This window comes from Colletotrichum jinshuiense, chromosome 1 (genome assembly GCF_051148585.1).
Source record: "Colletotrichum jinshuiense chromosome 1, complete sequence".
In the NCBI taxonomy this organism is placed as follows: domain Eukaryota; kingdom Fungi; phylum Ascomycota; class Sordariomycetes; order Glomerellales; family Glomerellaceae; genus Colletotrichum; species Colletotrichum jinshuiense.
In genome coordinates this window covers 4,394,362-4,411,186 of record NC_139302.1, presented here as the reverse complement: position 1 = coordinate 4,411,186, position 16,825 = coordinate 4,394,362, and the positions used below count along the sequence as shown (strand labels likewise).

General features: G+C 55.6%; 5 protein-coding genes across 5 annotated transcripts; 1 reads left to right on the top strand and 4 right to left on the bottom strand.

Moving 5' to 3' along the window:
• Window positions 1-546: 546 nt before the first annotated feature.
• On the bottom strand, window positions 547-1,131 carry EsH8_I_001137 (histone acetyltransferase subunit NuA4-domain-containing protein; the record flags this gene model as incomplete). The annotated part of the gene is made up of 2 exons (XM_083268550.1): window positions 547-762; window positions 814-1,131. The coding sequence occupies 2 exons, from the start codon at window positions 1,129-1,131 to the stop codon at window positions 547-549; spliced, it is 534 nt and encodes a 177-aa protein (XP_083118988.1).
• A 1,659-nt stretch (window positions 1,132-2,790) lies between these two features.
• On the top strand, window positions 2,791-3,453 carry EsH8_I_001136 (uncharacterized protein; the record flags this gene model as incomplete). The annotated part of the gene is made up of 1 exon (XM_083268549.1): window positions 2,791-3,453. One exon carries the CDS (start codon window positions 2,791-2,793, stop codon window positions 3,451-3,453), a length of 663 nt encoding a protein of 220 aa, XP_083118987.1.
• A 621-nt stretch (window positions 3,454-4,074) lies between these two features.
• On the bottom strand, window positions 4,075-5,939 carry EsH8_I_001135 (alpha-amylase; the record flags this gene model as incomplete). Its single annotated transcript, XM_083268548.1, has 3 exons — window positions 4,075-4,124; window positions 4,236-5,449; window positions 5,647-5,939. 3 exons carry the CDS (start codon window positions 5,937-5,939, stop codon window positions 4,075-4,077), a joined length of 1,557 nt encoding a protein of 518 aa, XP_083118986.1.
• Window positions 5,940-7,906: 1,967 nt separating this feature from the next.
• EsH8_I_001134 (transcription factor domain-containing protein) lies at window positions 7,907-10,472 on the bottom strand (the record flags this gene model as incomplete). Its single annotated transcript, XM_083268547.1, has 4 exons — window positions 7,907-8,053; window positions 8,109-9,278; window positions 9,337-10,402; window positions 10,459-10,472. 4 exons carry the CDS (start codon window positions 10,470-10,472, stop codon window positions 7,907-7,909), a joined length of 2,397 nt encoding a protein of 798 aa, XP_083118985.1.
• A 4,082-nt stretch (window positions 10,473-14,554) lies between these two features.
• On the bottom strand, window positions 14,555-16,221 carry EsH8_I_001133 (glycoside hydrolase superfamily; the record flags this gene model as incomplete). Its single annotated transcript, XM_083268546.1, has 4 exons — window positions 14,555-15,332; window positions 15,399-15,647; window positions 15,720-15,818; window positions 15,869-16,221. The coding sequence occupies 4 exons, from the start codon at window positions 16,219-16,221 to the stop codon at window positions 14,555-14,557; spliced, it is 1,479 nt and encodes a 492-aa protein (XP_083118984.1).
• Between the last annotated feature and the right edge of the window lie 604 nt (window positions 16,222-16,825).

Genomic DNA, 16,825 nt, shown 5'->3' with positions numbered 1-16,825 from the left:
TTCGTCTCCACCAGGAACTTTTGCTGCGTCTCGGTGCACAAGTGCCTGCGAATGGCCTTAGCCTCGGTCAAACACACCCTTCTGGCCATATCGCTTCGTATTTGATAGTTGAAGAATGCTACAGGTGTAACAGGGAGAGGGCAGCAACTGTGTCGCAAATTCTTCTAGGTCGGCAGAACATCTCGGATGCTCATTGGGTATCATATTTCCGGGACTCCTCGACTTCTCCAGCATTTGTACTCATGCACGACTATCACGCAGTTGCTTCATATCCCTGTGTCAATGTCCCAGAAGCAACCGCTAGTGTGTAAAAGTCTCCATGGTTCCCGACGCAAAAAAAAACTCTTGCGAAAGCGAACGCACCGTCCTAGGTACCATGACAATATCGCACTCGTCACGGCAGCCCCAGTGCGACCGCGGCTAGATGTCCATCGAGTTCTGCCGTCTCTCTCCAAATCTTCGTAAATCGTTAAATTTGCCGTCGCAGAACGTCGACTTGATCATGCGGGCAGTGGCCAATGGCCTAATCTCATCGACCATGCCCATTCATTTGCGGCCGGCTCCGAAGTTGATGCGCTTCTTGTTCGGCGCTTGCGAGTCGTGATCACTGTCGTCTTCGTTTTGCTTCTTGTTCTTCTTACCCGACTTGGAGGCAGTCCCGGATGTGGGCGTTGCGTGGTTTGAACCGGAGCCGTCCTTGAAGGACGTAGACATGGGAGTCGGCGCATGCGAAGCGGGCGTTGAACCGGGTGTTGTGGCTTCCTGACGTTCGTGTTAGTTGAAGTACAGGCAGTTGAGGATGGGGTGACATACACTTCCGGGACGATACGAGATGGACGAGCGCGAAAAGACGCGGTTTTGCTCCGTGGCGCCAGCCTTGCGTCGCTGCGCGGCAGCGCCTGTACCCTTGATGTAGTTGTCGAATCCCGCAATGATGTTGCCGTTCGGGGTGCTCTCCAGGTATGCTGTCTCCTTCTGCTCAATATCGGCCTCAATGGTTGCAAGCCTCCTGGCAATGGCTGCCCTCTTATCCAGCATCTGTCTTAGTCGGGTTTGCTCCTCCCGATACATCTGCATCGTGGGCGCCGGCTGCTGTGCAGCAGCGCCGGCGTTTGGCTGGTTTTCGCCCATGTTGTCAGGTTAAGGCTTCTAGGGTGGTGCAAGGAGACGAAAAGGCTGGGTTCGGTGAGTTCGTCGGTGATGGAATCGATTATGCGCGGTCGAATCGAGCTGCATCAGTCGCAGTGGGAAGATTGGGTCATCGATGGACTCGTCGCGTCGGAGCTTCTTGCGGCTGAGGTACCGAGCCTTGAGCGCAGTCAGTCCCCCGTTAGCGGTGGGCCGCTGTCATTGGCGGGTTCGGGCTTGCAGCTGGAGCCAACCCTAAAAAAAGGGTGCTTAGTCAAGTTGCCAAGGACAGCATCGTGGCTGGGCTCAGCAGGCTGCTAACAAAGAAGGGGCTTTGAACAGGGGCGGTTCAACGAACTCGATCCTTCGCTCAACGTCGTCTCACTCAGCACAATCCGCAGAGCCCATGGCCAGTCTTTAACCTTGGGGAAGCTTTTCTCTCAATCAACCTTCTGAATACGGGCCATGTCCCCACCGTGTCTTTGTCACGATGTCCCAAAATTAACATTATGTGTAATCCTGGCCCAACTCAAAGCTCCAAAATGCAGCGCCCCAGTCCTAGGGCTGCCCGCCCGGCGCGCATGAACCAAGACGGATCATCATCTCTACTCCCATCTATCTGCAACATTACCCAAGCCGCTCACCACCGGCTTCTGGGGTTGCCCCTGACTTGGTCGGCAGAGACAAGATGACAGCAGGTCGCGTGCAAAGAAATCCAGCCCGATGTTTCGAAATGGTCCTACTATCACGGTAGTCTGCTTTCTCCGTCGATGTATGGCTCCCATACAGACGCCGACGGATGGATACAAAATGACGGAGACAAACGCCAGCCAGCCTTTGACAGGCACTCAGCCGCCCTCCCGGCACCAACGGCACCGCCAATTGCCCCTCTATACTCCCTCGGAACCGGGGGCAGGACGCTGGCTCCGCACCGTCAGCCGCAGCCGTCAGCCAATCACTGGCATGCTGGTGCATCCTTTTGACATAGCAACGCAGAGACTTGGCCCCTGTTTCGTTTCACCACGGCCACCTCGCCCAGGCCTCGCTGACGATCTGTGGCTAACGATGCACCGTCCCTTCTTTCCCCCTTTCCTAGGAAGTCCTAGCATCCTCCAAAGGTTACCTTGCGACGCCGAATGGCAGAGCAGGGTCGTTCCATGTGGAGTGGGAAACTGCAAACCAATTGGCGCAAGCGCGCGGAGCGAACGGGGGGATCAAGACAAGGGGAGAAGGGATCAAGGCACCGGCTCCAGCGTTCGACCAAAAATCACCGAATGGCACGCGCATGACCAGCCTTGGTACCTTACCTTAGTGAGGTGAGCCGTCAATGATGCTGTGCTAAGGGGGGCTTGTTCCCCAGGCCTGGTCATCCTTCGATCCAAAAAAGACAAACGCCTCGTTCTCCTTGCTTTCTCTCGTACCTTCGCTTCTTGTCTGACTGTGTCACTCGCCCGACCCGCCCACGATCGTTCGCATCCTTCAACGGCGTCTTTGTTTTCGTCGTTTGCCTCTCTTGTACAAAAGCCGTTCGTTTCTTCCCGTAACGGTCAGGATCACCATCACCATCACGCACATCGTTCTCCAACTCAGCCTTGACTCTCGTCGTCTTACACCACACCAACACCACACCGACACCACATCCAACTCTCTATATTATCCAAAATGATCCTCAACGGTTTCCTCTCCGCCACTCTGCTCGCCAGCCTGGCTCTCGCGTCGCCAATCCTGAAAGTCCGCGAAAACAATGCGACGGCCATCATTCTCGCTGTCGCACCCAAGTCGGCATCTTGCGACGGCGTGAAGGACTTCCCGGAGGAGTGCGCCACCGCGGCGCAAGCATCCCAGTACCTTCCGGAGGCACTTCAAAAGTACGGCATCTACAGCCCCGGCGAGATCGCCGGCGTCCTCAGTCTCATGGCATTCGAGACCGGCGATTTCCGGTACAACCGCAACCACTTCCCCACGCCCGGCCGCCCCGGCCAGGGCACCCGCAACCTGCAGATGCCCAAGTACAATCTGCTCTACGCTCTCGCCATCCCCGAGCTCAAGGACAAGGCCACCGAGATCGCCGGCGGCGTCACCGACGGCGCCAGCCTGTCCGATGACAAGAAGAACGCCATCCTCGATCTCGTCCTCCCCGACGACTACACCTGGGGCTCGGGTGCTTGGTTCCTGGCGACTCAATGCGGTCAAGACGTGCGCGACGGCCTCGCCGCCGGCACCGTCAAGGGTTTCACGCTCTACATGGACTGCATCGGCACTTCGGCCACCGAGGACCGCGTCGAGTACTGGACGCGGGCCAAGGCCGCCTTCAACATGGCATAAGAGGTGTGGGGGCAGGCCTTCGTACCCGTCCGTCTTCCATGATTCTTGTACATATGTATACTTTCAACTCTCGGGGCGCATAATCGGATAGGGTGTATAAAAAATAATGGCAACGGTTTCATTTCAAATGGTCATTTTCATGTTGCCTTGTGAGCCCCTGACATCAAGTGAATTCGGCGCTACAAGCGCAGCCCCGACGTGTGCATTTGTATGTTCAAATCAAAAAAACGATAGAAAATATGTACGCTCAGAGGTGGGCGGGCCTGCGGTGATAGATGCGATGTCGCATCTGCCCAGGGCATTCATTGTAGACGCCCGCTCCCCGCCCACCTCCAGAGCAAGAAGAGAACATTCCCACTCCTCCCTTCCCCGCCCCTGAGCTTCTTGCTCAGTCTCTCCGCCGGCGTACCGAATTACAGGGTCCAATTACCACAAAGTAAGGACAAATATCAAAATATCAAAATATCAAAAAAACAAGTAGAGATGTAAACTACACACTACGTAGAAGGATAAGAATGATGGAAAGGACTGAAAAGAAAAGAAGGACTGTTCTACACTGTTCTTGTTTTATTGTTGTCTTGTTGTTGTTAGGTTTAGTTCGTGGGGGGGTTTGGGGGGGTATCATGGCTGGGACGTCAGGCAGGGCAACGAAGTGATGTTATTAAATCGTCCTATAAAGTCTAAGTTATAATCGGTACTCTCAAAAGCAAGGCGTGTGGTCTGGTGCCGGGCTGGAGCGGGAGGGGAGCGACGGGGAGGGGGAGGGGGAGGAGGAGGCTTGCCTATGCCGCCAGCACAAATACCCGTCCCCATGACCCGCTCGGCCGGGACGAACACGAGCGGCTCTCCGCTCCCGCTCTCGGCCTGCAGCGCGCCGGTCGAATCCGTCACGTAGGGGCGGCACCTGACCACCTCCATGATCAGCTTGCACGGCCGGAACCCCGTCTCCTCCTGGCCCAGCGAGACGCTGAAGGTGCGGTTGGTGCCGACGTTGGAGTAGACGCTCACGACCTGCGAGCCGTCGAACCCCTTGCGCATGGCGATGGTGTGGTCGTCGGCGTGGATGGGCAGCGCCTTGTAGAACAGGTAGCCGCCGTCGACCGCCGCCATCGTCGAGCGCAGGGCCACCATCTTGGACACCCAGCGGTAGAGCTCCGTCTGCGTGTTGTAGCCCGACAGCCACATGGCCTCGCGGTTGTACGGGACGTCGCCGCCCGAGAACCCCTGCTCGAGGCCCTGGTAGATGATGGGGATGCCGTCCATGAGCAGCGTGAAGGTCAGCGCGTTCTTGAGCAGCGCCCGGTCCGACGTGTGGTGCAGGAAGCGCGGCTGGTCGTGGTTCTCGAGGAAGCCGCCGTAGAGCGTCAGGTCGCGCGCCGTCTCGGCGAGCTTCTTGACGCCGTCGCGGAGGTTCCAGATGCTGCCCGTCGTCGACTGGAAGGCCTGCGTCACCCAGTAGTACACGGGGTAGTTCATGACGCCGCTCATGACGTCCTGGTACGGCACGACGTAGGCCGGGTCGCCGTGGAAGACCTCGCCCACCGCGAAGACGCCCGCCGAGGCCTCGAACGCCGGCCAGAAGGACATCTCGACGTGCTTGGCGCTGTCCAGCCGGAGCCCGTCGAACTTGAACCGGCGGACGACGCGCTTGATCCAGGCGTTGAAGACCTGGCGCACGCGCGGGTCCTCGGTGCGCAGGTCCGGCAGGGAGACGGCGTCGCTGCCCTGCCAGCACTTCTCGACCGACTCCTGGGAGCTGTAGTCGATGACGCACGGGGGGAGGTGGTACGCCGACGAGTTGGAGAAGGGGCGGTAGATGGAGTAGTCCACCGTGTCGCCGGGGCCGCGCCAGGCCATGTGGTTCGTCACGACGTCGGCCATGAGGTACATGCCGCGGGCGTGCAGAGCGTCAGCGAGGGCGACGAGGTCCTCGGATGTGCCGAAGAGGGGGTTAACCTCCCAGATGTCCTGCGCCCAGTAGCCATGGTACGATTCGCTGTCTCGTGTGTCAGTCTTGACATCTGTCTTTATGCGCGTCGCTGCTACTCTCATATCCATCTCACAACATACACACACCCTCTCTCACATCCCTCCTCGCTCTAACGCTCTCACAACACCCGCCCCGCCACCAGCTTCGGATTCTCTGCTCCCAAACCGTCCAAAACAGGAAAAGAAGAAATGAAACAAACTCACCCGTCACGGGATTTGCCCTGGATATTCTTGACAAAGGGCGAAATCCACACGGCCGTCGCACCGAGACCTTGGATGTAATCCAGCTGCTGCGCAATCCCCTTCCACGTGCCGCCGCAGTACGTCGACTCGTACATGTCGCAGGGCGCCGTCGTCGACCCGTCCGTCCGCGCGAACCGGTCCGTCATGACCTGGTATATCGTCTGGGAGCGCCATTCCGCGGCGCTCAGGGCCGAGACGCCATCGAAGACTGCCGTCGACGAGAGGGCCAACAGGGACGCCGCGAGAGGCTTCATCGCTGCTGCCTTATTCCTTTTACGGAAACTTTTTCTTACCGCCTTTGCTGAAGAGAGTGACTGATATCTGAAGAGAAAGAGAGTGACTGAACAAAAATAAAGAATGGAAAAAAGAAACAACAAACAAAAAAAGAGTGTATAGAACAGGTCGATCGTGAGAATCGTAAAACTTCGTCAGAGGCGTCGTGGAATCGTGACTTATATGTTCCCCCTTTCAGCCTTTTCCCATATCCAATTTACACTGACAACCACTCGAATAGACTTTTGGCGCGTACGGCCAAGATTTACGCGGGTACAGATTAAGGAGATTGTTCCATAACTCTCTCTCAGTGCCTCTCGCTGTGTGAGCAAGGATCCCTTGAGCGGGCACAAATGGTGGCCTGCTCCGTCGACTTGCTTGAGGCGTTCCTGAGTCGAGGACCGGGACTTTCGGGGTGAAATTTAGAAAGCTTAAAAGAGTGTATGAGATGAGATAATAGGGAGTACTGCGTAAGTTTTGCTCCCGGTAGGAGGTTTTTTTTTTAATGGCGGTCGGGTGCCGGGGGGGTGGAAGGGGTGGAGGGGGGTTGAATTGGGTTTTATCTGAGCGAATCTGCGCAACACACTTCTTCTTTTCTTCTTCTCCCCCCCCTTTTTTTTTCTTGCGACCCGGAACGGCTCAACAGGACATAAATACTTTCCCCATTCAGTTCTCTTATTGTCCCAGTTTCCAACAGTGTCAAGAGGGCAAGTCCCGTGGAGCCCTTTTGGTTTTTTCAGAGGCTGTGAAGGGGGGTGTCGTATTTACTGGGGTCGAGTTGGGTACGATCGGCCCTATCGGCGGGGGTATCCTATCCCTCACCGCTCCCGGGGGGGTGGGTGGTGGGAGGGGGGACCGGAGCTTGTCTGCGTTGCTTAGTTTGGTTTTTAACAAAAAGGTCACTCACTTAATGATAAAACTTTGAACTGGTTGAAGAGAAATGGTTGGGCAATATAAGGCGGATGAGCGAAACGAGATGAAAAGCTCGGGCGTGCCAAGTCGTAGGATACCGAGAAAGAAGCAAGAAAAACCAAATTGACGGCGCCGATCTTTCGAGTCAAATACTTTATGTAGATGATGTTTGCTACTGTTGCTTTTGACACGCACATGACAAGAGAGAAATTGTTTGCGCAGCCGCGGTAGAACGCGCCAGATTGCGCACCCTGATTCCTGCGTCCGCCATCCGTACTTCCGTGCGAATACGTAGAGAGAGGGGAGGGAAAAAATACCGAATAAACGAAAAAGGGTGCAAGAATTCAAGTCCGGGCGGCATGACTCGGCAACGTCAAGTGGACTTGCCCGCGTGCTGGTGCCAGCGACACGAGGCCGGTCCCCTGCACCCAACGCAGCAAGTCGTCCTGCGTCTTGGCCGCTCCCCCCCACGACGACACACACGCAGGCTAGGATCCCCGCATTGTTCTTCAGCCAGGTACCTGTCCCTTAACACGTGCAGAGAGAGGGGGGGTTGCTGCAGGGCATCATTCATCACCACCAACCACCGCGGCCGGGGGACGGACCGAATCCTTGTGCATACCGCCGGCATGGCCGCCGAATGTCACGCTGGACGTCACCTCTCCACGCCGCTTTGGAACTGACATCCCGTCGCTTGGGCCAACCACCGCGATTATGCTTCATCCGATGTGACCTCGAAATGCACACCTCCAAAGATACCACTGTCGGGCCGTTGAGATACATTTCTCGCTTGGCTGAAGAGGTTGCATGTGTAAAGTTGAGCAGGGTATTGTATTTCCAACATCGCAAAGGATTAATCGCCATTCTATGCTACCAAGCCGTGGCTAACATGGAGAGTATCACCCCTTCATCCTCCTTTTTTATATCCCCTCGAGCGACCCAATCGCCCAGGCCTTCCCGATTGTGTCATTGGTCTCGTCATCACATTACATCCCCCGCCGCCTCAACCTTGCCTCCCACGGCCCGAATCAAGCAACTAGCCAGCCATGTTGCTGTTGCCGTTGCCACCGCCAAAGGGTAACCCATTGCCATCCGTTTCCGGCGAGTTCTGACCCGGATAGATCTGCTGGAACCCAACGTCGGCGCCCCAGTTCGCGTTCTGCGTGTACGATTCAAAGGCATTCTAGAGCGCTGTCAGTACAAAGCTACCATGTCATTGGCGGGGGCTCAAATCTTACCCAGTCGAAGTTGACGGGGAAATCTCCGCCAGCCTCAAGGTTCGTAAACATTGAGAACGGAGACCCCGCATTGTTCATACCGACGTCGCCCTGGAAGTTTGGTGTCATACCCGTTGTCATAGGTACTGGCACCCCAAAATCCATGCCGCCGAAAACCTCGGGCGCCTGCAGACTGCTTTCGATGGCGGCTGCCGTGTTGGGCGTCATCCCCCCAGAAAGTATGCCCAGCGTCACGGCAGCATTGTGCTCCGACTGCATCCCGGAGTTGGTGTCAAAACTTGTAAACGCTTCGCTCTTGAAGGCATCGGCCCCGGGATTGGGGCTCTTGATCTTCTCTAGCATGATTTCCAGAATCTTAGCCGCCTTGTAGGCCTCCATCGAGCTGTCCGCGAGCCCTTGCCAAATCTCCCTGGTAAGCTCAAGGCTCTTGGTCATCTCCGCCCTTTGCCCCGGGGTCCAAAAAATTGCCGTCTCTGACGCTCTGCGATCGTTGCTTGTCTCGGCAACTCGGTCAAAGTGGAGGTCAAGGGCGACCAGCATGGCGGGGAGTAGAAAATCCTTGGTGGCTATCGAGTTAATGAACCACTTTAGAGACCGGAGCCTGCCGTTCGGCTGTGATTCCCGGTCAAGGGTGATCAAGTGCTGTAGTGTCTCCGAAGCTGCCTCCACCGCAGTTCGGCGGGAGTAGGCGTACCGTGGGTTCTGCCTGGCTCGGGGAACATACTTCTTATGCAGCAGGCAAACGATCTTGTTGTAAAGAACGTTGATGTTGAACCTCGCGATAATCAAAGTGACAGGGTCGTATGAACCCTCCAGAGACGAAACCTTGAGATGTGGCGGGATTTCTTGGTTGATGTCCCGGAGGCGGGCGTCAAACCGCAGAATATCGTCATACGACGGTTGTCTGCCCACCCGGTTTGTCGCCTGCAAAATGTCGCCCATCTCGTTGCACAGTCTGGACTTGGCTATCATGTACGCAATCGGGGTGGGGTCCGTAATCGGTCGCGAAGGAGGCAGAACCTTCGTGTCGGGCCCGAATTCCTCGTCGAATATGTTGTTCGGCAACTGAGTGTCACAGTCGTGGTTGTATATCATCGAAGGGAGGCCCACTTGATGAGAGAAGACGACGTCCGCCATTCTCACAAGTGCCCACGTTCGCCGCCTCATTTCCTGGGGAAGAGTATTAGCAATCGTCCGGGACACGGAACCGTCGTGCGGGGGGACTTACTGCTTGAAATGGTGTTAACGTGGGGAACCACTTCGCATCGCGGTGATAGCCCATCCGGAAGGCGACTCTGGTGAGCAGAGAAACAATCAACCAGATTCCCAGATCGGCATCCCATCTTGACGAGTATTCCCCAAATACATAGAGCAGCATCGTCTCTACCGTATGCTCGACCGGCTTTGTGTAATCGGCCGCAACCAAGCACTGGACAGTCCGCAGTCGATACTCCGACGCCATATCGAAGGCCCTTCCTTTCCACTCGGGCGGCTCATCCCCTACCTTGTGGTAGCTCAGCATCGCGAGGCACAAGATCGAGTAAAGAAGGCCTAGCCACATGATGGGAGTTTTTGAAGGGTCCTGCCAGTGGGCACGAAGTTGCTGCTGGAACGTCGGGGCGTGAATGATGTTCACCGCATTGTCCATCGAGTTGAAGTATCTTGAGCATAGGGTGAGGATGGTAGATTTGGGTGGCAACTCCGCCCGCAGCTCGACTTCGGTGGCGGGAGCGGCTCCGAGAAGAAAGGTAGGCCCTTCCCTGGCGCCGACGGGTTTCGACATCATGACCTTCTCGTAGCTCTTTTCCAGCTCCTTCTTGTGGTTACTAAAATAACTCTTCACCTCCGATATGTCCTTCAATATTGTGTGCCAATGCTCCTGCCCAACGTACATCGACTTGCCCTGCTCTGTATCGACTTTCAACACGCCCAAGGAAGTCGCCAATTCGCCGTCGGGGTCACTGTCGTCGTCTTCGTCATCGCGCATTTGTGCTTCGTCGTCGCCGTCGACCTTTGCCGAATGAGGTGTGCTATCAGTATTGGATTTACTGGTCGAGGTGCCTGCTACGGCACCTGCCGCCGCCGCAGTTGAGGGGTCAATATTGGCACCACCATGCATCAGAGACAAGACGAGGCCTTCCAAACGATCAATGCGGTTCTGCATATCATCGGGACTTGAAGAGCCTTGACTCTGATTCTTTTTGCGATTGGAAGGAGTTGCGTAGGAACATGCGGCCGTGTCATCGCCTTCGCGCTTCACGCAGTTACTGCAGGGGTGACTCCTATCGCATTTTCTAAAGGATTGGTCAGTACGCATACGGCTAACGGTGTCTTCCGGTGGAGTGCTCACAATCTGCGGCGCATATTAGCAAGTTGGAGTGCAAAGACATGTCAAGGTTTTATGCTTACTTCCTGGTCCGACACGGATAACAGCTCAGAGGGACTCTATTCCTCTTCCTAACCACTCGAAATTGCTCTTCGGGAGACCGGCCCGATCCCGAGGAGGGCGTCGTAGACGGTGGTGTGGGAGTCATAATGACAATAGACTCTGTGGAATGGAGACACACGTCGGGTGTGGTTGGTGGATGCTTCCAGGGATGTGTGCGATGATAAAGGTCTGTAGGAGCGCCGGTATGTTCGTGCAGTTGCCGTGTGCTTCACCAGGGCCGAGTCGAATGAACGAGGCGCATGCAATGGGAACACCCAGCCGTCGGGCCTCCTCCGCCCGCAGTTCGTTGAGAGGAAAGTGCCTTGAACACGATTAACAGGCGCCTCCTTGCCTCGAAGACCAGTTACGTCTTGCCAGGTTTTTCGTCTCTCTCGCGAAGGGTAGGGGGTATGCGGGACAGCCGTGAGTCTCGACGAGGATGTCAATCGTATACCAAGTCGGTATTGCGCCAAAGCAGCGAGCGCACGTAGGTCGGTTTGCTACCAATTCCAATGGGTAGCGGTGAGGGCGAGGCAACTCGTTCGACCAGCGGATGAGGAGAACTACAGAGAGCGGTCGAGGTCAACCCCGCGATGCGCCAGGGTATGAAGGGACGGTTGGCGCAGAAAAATCCCAAGGGAAGGGGCGCAATAAACGATAGAGTCGGTTATTCGCACGTGATTGTAGCAGTTGGCAGAAGGTGATAGCGCAGTCGACGCGGCACAAATATGGCGGAAGGCGAGGAAATCTCAAGAAGTTGAGATCACTTTGGAGTCGGCGTCAACCTTTGGTGGTTTGGGCCGCAGGAAGGATTGCGTAGGTCCACGACAAGACACCCAAGACTAGCAGCTGGTACTTTTGTCCGGTGCTAGATTCGACTTTGGCGCGAAGGAAGTAGAGGGAAGATTGGGTAAGCCACGGATCGACAACGGCCAAGTTCGACGTGTCGTGCGCAGGAATGGGAAGTAAGGACGAGAGAAAATGGAGGGGAAAGAAATGGAGTTCTTGCTATCGCAGATTCGATAAAATCATGAACAGCTCCCGCATCAGCATGAACAGCATTGATTGGCAGTGGAAGGGTTAAGCACGTAAGGGGGTCTTCCTTTGGAGGCCCCGCCACCTTCCCGCTCTCCTGACCAAATAGCAGCAGCTTGGATGGAAGTGCTGATCTGACCGAAGCTACTCTGTACGTACGGTATGCCAGTACCATGTACGTCGGTCGTGCTGGTGCCTACAAACGCTTCCCAGTATGATAAATCGCGCTAGCATGCGACACCCCGCAGGTTGCAGAAGGCTGCCGACGTTACGCGTGCTCGATAAGGTTGTGCCATTGGCACACGCTGACGGTGTGTCTGCCCCCCCCCGGTTGTGCCGACTGCCCAGGGTCACTCGGCTGTCTCTATGATGTGCTACATAACACCTGACTTCCTCCCTCCTTTACGGGCGAGTTCGTTCACCAGCAAAAACAGGCAACTTGGCTAGGTTAGAACCCTGAACAACTCAATTTGCTGCTATGTAGTCTTAGCGGCTCAAAGCTCCTTCTAGGCCTGCGCCGGAGTTAACGGAGACAAGAGTGGGTCGCCCGTCATCAACAGGTATTTTCAGTACCTACTGAAGCCTTTTTTTGGGGGGGGGGTTCTTCTTTTGAGTTGGCGTTGCCACTGTTAGAGATTCAGCACGGCATAAGAGTCATACAGGTCAGGCAGGGAACCATTAGATAAGCCAGCTATCATGGTACTCGACACCATCGCTCACTGGTGCCTTTACCATGTACTACTGTCCTAGGTGAGCGATGAAAGCGGGGGGCGGCTTGGAGTGACCAAGTCAAAGAAAGGACGACATCGGAAGAGCCCCCCCGAGGACCCTGGTTTGTACATGTGCCAGATGGTCTGTTCCACTTTATTATTTCTTAGTAATCGACCACCCGCTTGGTCACCTCCAATCAAAGTCACTCCAGGTTGTATTACAGTGTAGTCGAATCTTCCTAACGACTCCAACGACGTATTAGCTGACACTGCGTCAACCTCATGTCGATTATTGACTGCTCAACGTTTGATACTCGCTTGCACCAGTTGCGCCATAAACGAAGCGTAAGCAGCCTGGGCAAATCAACCAACTCCTCATTGCCGATCTTGTCGGTAGTAGCTCTGTCAAGCCAATCATCTTGCGTCTCCTCCACCTACAAGGGTGCCATACGTCTATGCGCTTTTATCTCGGCCTGTCGCCGTATGACTCACCCTTTAATGACATGGCACTTGCCATAGTACATACATAGCACAAAGTAAGACCAAACTATCATGTCGTCGTCGGCTCGATGCCGAGGGGGACCTGGCACTTCACACACCACAAAACCCGTTTCATAAACCCGCTCGAACATGTGCCTTGTCTAGCTTGTCGGCGGCCTACCGTCGATACACTCAAGCTTCTTTCAAATTGTGTTCTAGAGATGGGTATCGCTGATCTTCGTCCCATCATCACGTGGGTGGGTTACACGAACTGCTCTAGCATGACCGCCTGCCATGCCAGTCGGCCAACGTCAGCAGCCTTGCAATGACCATGAAGTAGGGAAGGAGATCCCGCTCTTCGCTCGGTGAAACAAGCCTTTCCGTCGGGACCTGAATCATCTTCCCATTTCCTAGTTGGACTTCGAACAGGCGTGGCTAAAGCGGCCACAGAAGTTTAGCCAGACTTCTGCCCTGCGAGGCCCAAAAGAGTGCCGACGAGGCCAGACCATCCAGCCAGTGGGCAGTCTCAGAGTGCAACCGAAACTTTCTCAGCAACCCCATCAGCGCCAATTTCACCGAGTGTTTGCTCCTCCCGTCAGCACTAAACTTGTATAGTCTTCGGCTCCTGCCGAATTGCTGAGCCAAGCTCTCGGGACACCATCGACGGGCGACCGCCTAAGGTCGTTGTGTGACGCCAGACGCCGACAGCTCGGGCGCCCATGATTCTATCGCGCGATGGCCAACATGTCGGCAGTTCTCAGTTGTCAGACAGAGGCTCTCGTTCGTCCACCGAGAGCGATGCTCTGGCTGCCCGTTTGAACTAGGCCCTCTTGGCTTGTTCTTTGCGCCCGTTGGGCCGCATTTTCAAACGCCCCTGGCTTGATGGCGGTACGACAAGCACATTGTTCCGGTGCCCCTGCAGGAGCAGACGTGCCCAATGCAATGTGCCGCCTTCGACTTGCAAAATACATATGCGGTGAGCTCCGAAGCGTCAACAAGTATCTTCATCCAGGTCGGTACACCGTCGCTAGGGGCGTGTGACGAGCGTGTAAGTTGTACACGCTAGGCCTGGTAGTCGGGCCTTTGCGAAATCAATCTATGCATCTGGCGCGGTATGGCCACCCCACACATGGGGTAGCAAGCGTCCGCCCTGGGGTAGGACATGTTGTCAATACGTCCCCACCAGACATTCCGATTCTCAGGAGGTGTGCTTAAGTACGTAGGCTCGATGTGATTATTCAAGGCAAATCCATCTACGCTTGTTGTCATTCAGTGTTCCTGCTTCCGACATATTGGTCCAGGGCAAGTCATCAGCAGAGGCCGGGAATCTAGTGTCCTGTGTTCCATTGAACATTTGGCTTAATGCTCTTGCTGATGGGAACCAACCAGGTTTATCTGGCACACATGCATTACTTGTCTTGTCCAGGGCCTCGGCAAGACGCCAAGCCAAGTCTATTCACGAAGCTTCTTCTTAGATGTCGGAATATACGGAAACCAGACCGAAAGGTTTCTTTATGAAGCCTCATCCCATCATCCTGTCAATTTAATCCTTCCAATTATTTATCTTGCATATTGATTATCATCCATATCCAAGCCTATCGTCTGTCGTTCCCCATTGAACAGAGCCCGCGCACATATTTCCAGTGGAAGAAGGAACAAACCCAAAAAGGCCCGCAAAAGCCCCTAACATCCCAACAATAATATAAAGAAATGAAAACCTTAAGAGAGAAAAGGGTGCAGAAGAAGAAGAAGAAGAAGAAGAAGAAGAAGAAGAAGAAATCCACAAGGCCACCTTAGACAAGATTGTTCTTGATATTGGCATACTGGCTGTTGGGATAACTCAACCAATTCTGCGCCGGGTCCAACGTGCCCATCTTACTGGCCAACGCTCCCACGAGACTCCCGTCGCCCTTGCGGTCCCCGGCCGCCTCCCAGAAGACGGCGCCGCCGAGGCCCTTCCTGACGAGGTAGTCCGCCTTGAACCTCGCGCTCTGGATGTTGTCGTAGGAGACCAGCTCCCTCGAGCCGGCGTCGTAGCTGTACAGGGCCCCGGCCTGGGAATCGAATACCTCCGTCGCCCCGGACCGCGGGAGGACCTTGTAATGCCACACGCCCGGCTCGATGGACCCCTGGCCCACCCCGCTGTACGGTTGCCCGATGCCGTTGGTGTTGAGAAACGAGCGGCCGTACAGGGGCAGGCCCATGACGATCTTGCTCGCGCGGATGCCCTGGGCGAGGTAATACGTCACCGCGACCTCAGTGCTGAACTTTGTCGCCAGCGGGGTTGCGGGGTTGAAGAAGAGGTTCGCCTGGTGCCCCGTCGTCGTGTCCCACGACCCCGCGTAATCGTACGCCATGAGGTGCCAGGCGTCGACATACGGGTCCATTCCCCTGAGGTCCATCTGCTGGTAGTGAGAGGGGCCCGCGGGGCAGGCGATGGTGAGGGCGAAGTGGTACCCGGGGGCGTACTGCGCGGCGTGCTTGTCGAGCTCCTCGCGGCAGGCCTTGAGGAGGGCGACGAAGTCGGATGCTTCCTTGGCGTTGTTGGGGTATTCCCAGTCGAGATCGATGCTACGAGTTCCGGGTTAGCTTCTCGAAGCACCAGGCTAGGTAGGCAGGGCCCGAATGGAGACTCACCCGTCGAAACCCCAGTCGTGCATGAGCTTGATGGCAGTCGTAGCGAAGCGCTTGCGGCCTGCGTCGGTGGCAGCCACGGGGACGAACTTGGGCGACCAGGTCCAGCCGCCGATGGAGAGGACGAGCTTGAGCTTGCGATTCTGCTTCTTGAGGGCGTATAGTTGCTTGATGCAGCCGTAGGCGTTCCCCGGCTGGCTCTGGTCGCCCGGGTAAAGGCGCCCGGTGTCCGACCAGGGGTCGGAGGATGTTCTAGAAAACATTTGTTAGTTTTTTCTCCCAACATTCCCATTCCCGTGCACGTCGGAATACAGATTCACTTACACCTCGCCATCGGGTTCTATGTCTGCGAACGAGTAGAGCAGATGCGTCACCTTGTCGGCAGGAATATCTGCCGGCTGGTAGTTGGCGCCGTAGACACCCCTGATCGGATTTAGCATTGATGTTGACTAGGACCACACCGGTGGACTTACCAGTTTGTGAAATACAAGACGTTTTTGTAGCCCGTTGAAGGGATGCTGGGGCTGGCCGAAGGCGGACTCACAATGCCGGTGCTTGAGGCCCGAGGCGAGGACACACTGGCTGGCGGCGAGGGAACCGTAGGTGGACGGGAACTCGAGGGTACCGTAGGCGTCCATGAAGCCGAAGTGGCCGTCGGCGTTCTTGAAAAGGGGGTAACCCGCAAGGCAGTCCTGATGACTCTAGTAGACACAACTACGGTCTCTGGGTTTCCACAACTCGGCGGTCCGCCGCAGTGTGCGGCCAAGGGTGCCGCACCTACAACGGACGCGATGACGAGAGGCAAAAAGAGTGTTGGTCTGACCATGATGGCAGGTCAGTGACTGGAGAGGGCTGGCAGTGATCTGCAGGGAACGAAGAAAAGTAGGGATTGGGAGTGTACTCTCGGTATAAGAGCTTGTTCATACTCCTGCCGTGCTCACCCCCGCCCCTTATAGTTTGGTGATAGAATAGTTGCCTCTCCATCAAGAGGAATGTGCAAGGCCGGTGGCACAGCTCACCAACCCCCATACCCCTCGAAAGATATTGCGGAAAAGCTGGAAATGAGACGAGTGAGCAGCTTTACCCATAGCATGTTGGTTCTAGATTACAAACATGGAAACCAATAGCCACGATGAGGAATGCGGGCAAGCATGGTGTTCTACCGGCCATCTGCAACATCTACCCGTGGCATAGCATTGTATAATCAAATGGGCCGGCTCTCTAGGAATTTAGCAGCTTGACCCAATAGACAGTTTTGTAACTATGAATAATACAATTGTCAAAGGCCAAACCGGTCACTTGCCACATCAGTTTTGACCGTGGTCTAGTCTGACAAGACCGCAACGAGAAGAGAAGCATTGTAGGTACCTAGATACAATTGCATGAGCATGGCGGCAAGGAGGTCGCAGCCCCAAATTAGGACTCTATAC